This window comes from Mandrillus leucophaeus, unplaced genomic scaffold, assembly GCF_000951045.1.
Source record: "Mandrillus leucophaeus isolate KB7577 unplaced genomic scaffold, Mleu.le_1.0 Scaffold435, whole genome shotgun sequence".
Taxonomy (NCBI): Eukaryota; Metazoa; Chordata; class Mammalia; order Primates; family Cercopithecidae; genus Mandrillus; species Mandrillus leucophaeus.
In genome coordinates this window covers 1,066,987-1,075,283 of record NW_012104643.1, presented here as the reverse complement: position 1 = coordinate 1,075,283, position 8,297 = coordinate 1,066,987, and the positions used below count along the sequence as shown (strand labels likewise).

The window sequence follows — 8,297 nt, the reverse complement described above, 5'->3', positions numbered from 1 at the left end:
AGCCTCACCCCACCACCAGCCCCGCCTCCTCCTCGGCCCCACCTCCTTCCCCGGCCCCGCCTCCCGTCCAGGCCCCGCCCACCTTCATCAGCACAGACTCGCTCAGCTTCTCACGGTTGACGATCTTGATGGCCACCTTCTGGCAGGTGACACAGTGAACCCCAAGCTTCACCAGGCCTGCAGGAGAGAAGCAGCCTCGCTCAGACCCGCCCGGGGAGCCTGCAGCGAGCACCCGGCTGGACTCTGCAAGTGGGGAGCCTCCTCCCACATCCTGGACAGCAGCGGCCCCACCCACTCCAGGGCGGACTCGGCCCCGCCCCCTGGGTCGCTGTCCGGAACAGCTCAGTGCTGGCCTCGTGCTGCCCCCACAAAGCTGCGTCTTCCCTCCATGCCAGCCCTTTGGGCTTCTCGGGTCTCCGTGGCCCCCCTCGCCCTCTCCCGTCCCACAGCACCCAAATCGCCTCCCTCTGGCATTCAACCACTCTCAGCTGGGAGCCAGGGTACCCTTGAGGCCCCTGCATGGCCCAAGGCCATCCCCCGCACACCCTGCCCTGAGACCCCCACCTGCAGCCCTCTGCTGAGACCCCCACCCGCATCCCTCTGCTGAGCTACTGCTCTGCACCTGAGCCCTGGCCCTGTGTTCACTCCAGGACACCAGGACGGGCCCCAGTTGGCTCCCTAGGCAGCACTGCCCTGGACCTCCGCGGCCCCGCAGCCCCTTCCTTCCCAGACCTACCTAAAAGGCAGGCAGGGTGCTCTGGGAATGTGTCTCGGCTGGGCACATGGTCCTGGTCCCCCTCCCCGCCTCGGCCCACCCTCCCTTTCTCCTCTCCCCACTCTTTTCACAGCCAGATACTTGCCCCTGCCCAGGACAGCCCGGCCACACCCCTGAGCCCCACCTGGCCCGAGCTGTGGTCTTGACACTGGAGACGCCCCGGGCACCCACAACCTGGGCCCTCTCCCACCATCAAAGGTCCCCAGGTGCACTCACGGGCCCATTCCGTGTTGGGGCATGTTGGAATCATGTGGGGCCCAGGTTATCACAGGGGACCCCAACTCCCAGGTGCGCCCAGACACCCAGAGCCAGCTCAGGTTATCAAGGGGACGCCACCTCCTAGGAGCGCCCAGACACCCAGAGCCTGCCCAGGTTATCACAGGGGACGCCACCTCCTAGGAGCGCCCAGACACCCAGAGCCAGCTCAGGTTATCACAGGGGACGCCACCTCCTAGGAGCGTCCAGACACCCAGAGCCTGGCTGGCATTCCCACTGGGCTTTAGTGGACGCCATCCTTCCGTGCACGTGCTGTACTCAAATTTCACCCAGACTCGCCTCACCCTGGTGACCCGCGGGACGTCACTGGTGTTTACTGACCATGTGGGTCTGCTCTGGGCTCCTTTCCTGTGCCCGTTTTCATACTGGTGCACGCACATGTGTGCATTTTCTTACCAATTTGCAAGAGCCCTTTGATTTTTATGGGAAATTAATCCTTCATTCGTCTCACGTGTTAAGCATCCACTCCACCTGCCCCATCGGCTTTTAGCTTTGCTCTTTCTGTCAGTTTCATTTGTGTGGCATCACGCTCGGATCTGGGTGAGCCCAGGCCGGGTGGGGGACCCAGGACCTTGCCGGAGACACGGGCTTCCCCAGAGGCAGGGGGAGCTGCAGGCCGGGCGGGGACTCAGGCTGGGCACAGAGGGGGGCGGCCTCCGCGGGGTGTGCTCAGGGAGGGGGAGCTGCCTCTCCTTGGCGGCCTTTGATCCAGCACGAGGCCTGTGATTCGCTTGGCCAGGGGAGCACTCAGGAGGGCTTGGCGCCCTTCACCCATAATCCAAGGCAGCTGGAGGTGCCCACAGCGCAGCCCTCCCCAGGCATGAGGCTGACCTGCACCCCAGGGCAGGGAGCACCTGCAGGAAAGACTCAGCCCCACATATGGAAAGAAGCAAGAGCTCAATGTCCCCCAAACATGGCTGCAAGGCTAAGGCGTGGTCCCTGACAACAGCCTCTGGTCTAAAGGCCATTGAGCTCCTAAAACCCCCCAGGACAAACTCCTGTGAGGATGCAGAGGCCAGAACAGAGGCTCCCAAAGAAGGGAAGAAATGACCCAGAAGTGCCTGCACAAGGCACCCTCAGGAGCCCCCATGCCCTCAGGAGACCCCTCAGGAGTGATCAGGAGACCCCAAAGGATGTAGGGCCCACACCCTGCCCCAGGGCGTCATGAGGGCCGGGGTGAAGTAGGAGGGAGGCTGTGGTCAAAGTCCCCAAGGCCGCCGGGACAGCGTTCCCAGGGAGGGTGGCCCTCATGGTTCTGCATTTTCACAAAAGATGGCCCCACACAGGAGGTAAGTCATGAGGTCACAGCCACCAAGGGCACGGGGCAGCCATTAAACAGTGGCGAGACCTGATCAGACCGCAGAAGATGCTCACCGCTGAGCACGGCAGGATGCTGTTTACAGAGCAGCAGGGCCCCGGGCAGGGACAGCACGTGTGGCCACATGCACAGACACGTACCTGTGTACACCCCTCAGTGTGTGCACACCTCTATGCGTGCACACACACACCCAGTGCACACCTGTGCACACACACACGTGCACACACCCACATCCAGTGCACATGCCCACACACCGAGTGCACATACCCTGTGCACACACACCCGTGCACACACGCACACACCCAGGACACGTACACCCATGCACACACACGCCCAGCGCACACAAGCACCCAGTGCACACACCCCCAGTAACCCGTGTGCACATACAGTACACACGCCCGTACATACCCATGCATGTACACACGATTACACACCCCAGTGCACATGCACACACACCCACAGTGCACGCACTCCCTGTCGTGCGCACACACACACACCATCGTGCACACACATATACAAACAGGCACACTCCCAGTGTGCGCACACACATCCTTGAATGACAGGAGCCAAAAGGTGTGGAGAGCACAGTCCGACCTCCAGAAAAGAAAAGAAAATGGGGACTGACAACGGGAGGGAGTGACAGCCACCTGGCCCAACTTCCCAGAAGCCGATATTGAAAGGACACTGCTGGGCCCATCACAAATCAGGACAGCCAAGTCTCAGAGCACTGGCCTTGCTCCAGGCGCTGCTTTGAGGGGGGCCCCTTCACCCCCATTTCACAGATGAGGAAACAGTGGTTCCATTCCCTGTCAGCGCATGTGGCTCAGAAGGGCTGTGAGGACAGTGGACCATGTGGAACAAGACATTCCTGGCAAGCCCCCACCTTCCCAGAGGAAGTTCTGGAGGGGATGGAGCCACGGGGGTGGGCCTGCCGCACCCACAGAGCCTGCCCACGTCCGTGAGGCTGGGGTCTGGGGGCTGCAGGTGGCAGGCCGCCTCTCGAACAGCAACGGAGTCACAGAGGAGCCACAGCCACCGAGAGCCTCCTGCCTGTGCTCAGGAGTCCCACCGTGGCTCAGGTAAAGGCAGCCAGGACGCAGCAGGCCGGGTGCAGGAGAGCCGCCCCCAGCTGCGTCCTGGAGCTCTGACTACTCCTCCTGCCTGCATCCTCTTTCACTTGCTGCCCCTACGCCTAGAAAGTCCTTTGCCCCTTACTGTACTCTGAAGACTCCTACACACTCCTCAGAACCCAGCATGGAGGTGGCTCCCGAGGTAAAGCTTCCCTGAGTCCCCAGGCAGCCCTCTGTGTCCTGGTCCCCCTCAGCTCCGGGGTTCTCTGAGCGGAATGTCTGGGTTGTGAGCAGTTTTGCCACTTTCTGGAGGCAGGGAGTGGGGAGTGTGCCATGAGAGGCCCTCCTGACTGGGCCGCAGCCTGGAGGATGGGGGACGGGAAGCCCAGGGCCACCCTTCATTATCCACCCCTGGAACTCCTGGCTTATTTTCCGATTGAGATTCCAGCTCTAATTACTGTCTTTACACAAACAGGCTTGGCCATTGAGAGGGAAGGCGCGCAGTGCCACAGATCACTGCCCAGGGCCCTGAGGAGGCGGGCGGCACGCAGCAGCCGGGGACAGCAGCTCACGCCAGAACCATTTCTGTGGGAGCGTGCACTGGCGGATGCCCAGTCTCCCTGTGCCCCCCACAGGGAAGGGCCCTGGCACGTGGAGCCCCAGGGCATCCCAGGGAAGCCACAGGTACGCCATGAGGTTGCTGGGCCTCAGGGAGCAGACTGGTGCATTATCACGGGTGCCCTTGGGTGCTCCTGAGTCAGCCAGGAGAGTCAAAGGGAGCCCCGGGACCACCCTGTACATGGTCTCTGACCAGGCTGTCCAAGAAGTGAGGGGCCTTTTCCCGCCTGGGCCAGGCGAGGCAGCAGCACAGCCCCTGCCCCTGCACTCTGCTACCCAGGAGGGCTGGCACTTTCTGGAGGGGCAGTGAGGGCTCAGTCCTGCAGCTCTGCCGGCAGCGCCCTGCCCCCAGGAAGCCTGTGGGGCTGTGGGGAGAGGGGATGGGGGGTTGCAGGCCCAGGAGCCAGGCGAGCCTCGGGCTGGACCGGCTGCTCTTTAGTTTGGGTAGGGCCCCTGGGGCGGGTGGCAGTGTTGGCACTGGGGGAGGACCCTCTGCAGCCCCCTCACCGCCCCGGCATGCGCCAGACTGAAGTTGTACAGCAGGTACGGGGACAGCCTGGGGTGCTGCCCCCCATCCCCCGCATGCAGACCCAGGGGGCTTCCCACCAGGCAGAGGGGTCCCGTTTCATGGACTTGCCTCCTGCTGGCCACTCCAGGGCCCTCCCCACCTGCACTTGGCTGAGGGATCCTGAGCTCCCTCCCAGCAGCCCTGCCACATCCTGACCGTGTCTGCACCCCCAGGCCCTCTCTGCTCCCCACCACGTGGCTGCTGGTCCGTCCGTTGCCCCCATTCCCGTTGCCAGCAACCACCTCCTGGAGGGGGGACACCTCACGGGTGGGAGTCACGCAGAGAAGACACGTGGCGCCTTCACCCAGGGCCTCTGCGAGTTCCTGGCACCCCAGGGCCTTCCCTGCACAACCCAGATTTGCTGGGACAGACCCAGGCTTGAGACCAAGCTTGCCAGGACTGGGCACCCCCCCGAGGGCTACGTGCGTCCTCCCCAGTGTGTCCTGTTCTCCTGCAGAGTCTGAAAGGAATAAAGTGACAGTTCAAGCCTCTGCCTTCCCCTGGGACGGCCGTCTCGGGTATTCACACCTCACAGACCCAAGCCCAGCTGCCAGCAGAGCGCACCCCACCACGACACATCCCCAGTGCCCACTGCCTGCCAGGCCTCCATCTAGGCCCTGATGGCCACGTGGCCCTGCCCATCCCACGCAGCTGGGCACCCAGAGCACCCGAGGCCTCACAGGGACTGGTGTGTGGTGTTTGCTTTCCCGAATGGATGCACACAGGCTAGGAGCCAGGAGCTGGCCCACCGTCTGGAGCGCTGGGTTTAGGGGGAAGGCTGGACAGGTGAGGTGTGCTCACCACGGCACCGCATAGGGCGGCAGAGCCTCAGCATCCAAGCCCTGCACCCGGGCAGTCGGGGGCCTGCCTCTCAGTGTCACGTGAGGGGATGCACTGGGGACCCGGCCGTGCCGTGCACAAGCCTCATGCACAGAGGAAACGGCTGTTTCCCTAACGACCTAGAGCAGCTGCACTCACTTCCCCGAGGCATGGAGGGAAGAGGCTTGGGGCTGCCAGGAGCCCGCTGGGCGGTGGAGACCTGGTGCTCAAGCCCCTACCCCCTGGGTTCACCAGACAGCTTCCTGACTCAGTTTCTCTCCAGTGTACGCTCCCACCCATGCCCTGGCCCTGCTTCAGCCCTCCCCAGCCATGGGGCCCCAAGTTCACTCTCCAGAGGCCTGAGGCACCGGCCCCGGGGTGTCCTGCCAACGCCCTCCCCCGCCCCACACCTCCTCCCATCTCCACAGTGCACACCCAGTGCCACGGCCTGGAGGACCACCTGGGGACACCGTTGGGTGTCTGTTACCCACCCTCAGAAGGGGGCGGGTTCCAAGAGAAAGGACGGGGGCAGCTCATCTACCCAAAGACCAGTGGAGAGGACGCAGGGCAGGAGACGAGCTTTGGGGCGAGGGAGGGCGTGCGCTAGGGATGGGCTGCTGTCCTTGGTGCTGAACACGGCCCCTGGCCCAGGCTGCAGGGAGGAAAAGTCCTGAGGAGTGGGGTCATTGGACAGGCCTGCCCTGCCCCCAACCCCACCCAGGTGGCTCCCAGAGACCAGCACAGGCGACAACCTGCCCCATCGCTGTCACCAACCCGTGCCTCCGGGACCGAGTGGGCCTCATCCACAGACCACACGGACATCACAGCTTCCTCCTGGACTCTGGGGAGCTCAGGGGAGCCCAGTGGCCATGTCCTGCAGCAGTGCCCTGCAGGGCGTCCAGGTGCTGAGGACCCGAGGCCCCCACACAGCCCGTGGGACCCCCCAGGAAGTAGCCCTTCCAGCCCAGACTGCAGACCGGGCAGCCCTGGGTGATGCCTTCACCAGAGCCACCTGCCGAGCGGCTGGGACTGATGACCCGGGGAGCTGAGACTCCAAGTGCTGAGAGCGCCGGGACCAAACGGCCACACAGCGCAGGACCATGAAGACGTCGGGCTTCCCATCCCAGGCCTCGGGGCGGCGCTCAGGACCAGGGTCCAAGTCCCCACGCCTGGCAGGAACAGCCTCGCTGAGTGGGAAACACGTGGCCTCAGCAGCAGGGCCTTGGCGCCAATCCCACCGACCCCACGGTCTCTGACAAGGCCCCAGATTCTTCGCCCATGGAGGCAGGGAGAACACGTCTCTGGCCCCATGAGGTGCTGTGTGGAGCCCCAGGAAGGGGAAGCATGAAGCCCAGGGGGTTCTGCTCTCCCCCAGCATCCCGCCATCCTGCCAGCCGGTCCCAGGGAGCCCACCTGGCAGAGGCCCAGGTCCAGAGCCCCCATCTGTCTGAACAGAACCTCAGCAGGCTCCACAGGGCCCGGCCTGGCCCCCAGGACTCCCTGTGTCCAAGCAGTTCCAACGAGTCCTGAGCCTGGGCCTCCCAGGCCAGGATGGAGGGTGAAGCGTGGGAGGGACGGCCTGTTGGCTGGACGCAGATGGAGGGCGGGGCAGCAGGTGCGTAGCTGCCCCGTCCTGCCGGGACGCAAAGCAGTCCAGGTCCTGGTGAAGGGGTCCTGGACCTTTCTCCTTTAAATGTTGGGGGAGTTCCTGCCACTTGGGCCCACCGCAGTGAAGGGGTCCTTCACCTACCCCCAACTCCCACACTGGCTACACAGCCCCCACTGTCTGCCTGGAGGGATCATGAGGGCAGGTGGGGGCCACCTCACCAGGACACCTTGTCCCCACCTGGCTCTCCCTGCCCTTCTTCCTCTTGCCCCCACACTCAGACCCACCCAGTGCTGGGGCACCCCCCGCATGAAGCAGTGGCGGGTGAGGGCCTGGCAGGTGGACACCCAGCAGACTTCCCTCCGCCTGGCCGGCAGGACCTGCTGTCACTCCAGGGGGATGTTGGGGCTCCCTGGGGCTCACGGAGCAGCTCTGGAGGCCATGGGGACACCGAGGGGTCCACCAGGTCCTACATCACAGCTGGAGAATGTGGAGGTAGAATGGCGGCCCCATGTGTGTCCCAGTGCCTGGGGTGCATGAATGTGACCTGACTTGGAAAAACAGCTTCTGCAGAGGTTTCTCAGTTATGGATCTCAACATAGCATCGCTGGGGATCTGGGGTGGGCGCTGACCCAACAACCAGCCTTCCTATCAAAGACCGAGGAAAAAGCGGCTGGGGACACAGCGGGGGCCACGTGAGGGTGAAAGCAAGACGGTGGGGGGCACTTCTGCAGGCCCAGGGGGCACCGGGAACGCCCAGCGGGGGAAGCTTGGGGCACGGGGATCGCCCAGCAGGGAAGGCTCGGGGCAAGGCTTCCTTGAGGCCTCGGAAGAGCCAGCCCACCCCGGACCTTGGACTTCCCGCCTCCAGAACGTGAAAGAACACATCTGCTGTTCGTGGAGCCCCGGGGAGCTCGCGAGTGCCGTCCGCCGCTCCCACGACTGTCCGTGGGCACAGTCCTTCATCAGGAACCTCCTAAGGCATCTCGAATTCCGGGACCGCTGTGGCCGCAGCACACCCCTGCCCCTCTCACGGTCTCGGAACTTCCCACCCACACTCTCCACGGGCCTGAACCTGGCCAGAGGCCTCGGCTCCTCACTGAAGGCTCTGCACGGAGGCATTTACGAGGTCTCGCACCCACCCCCACTCTCAAGACGCTAAGGATGGGACTCAGGGGAGGGTCCCCAGTTCTGATGTCTCTGAAGCCTGAACGGCCATGACCCCAACGTCTCCAGGGTGCCCCCCA

The 8,297-nt window shown here is 64.0% G+C and overlaps 1 protein-coding gene across 1 annotated transcript in view; it reads right to left on the bottom strand.

The window, feature by feature from the left end:
* BRSK2 (BR serine/threonine kinase 2) overlaps window positions 1–8,297 on the bottom strand; it is an 88,964-nt gene that overhangs the window by 29,967 nt on the left and 50,700 nt on the right. The window contains 1 exon segment of the mRNA XM_011993869.1: window positions 83–177. Coding sequence (XP_011849259.1) covers window positions 83–177 — 95 coding nt within the window.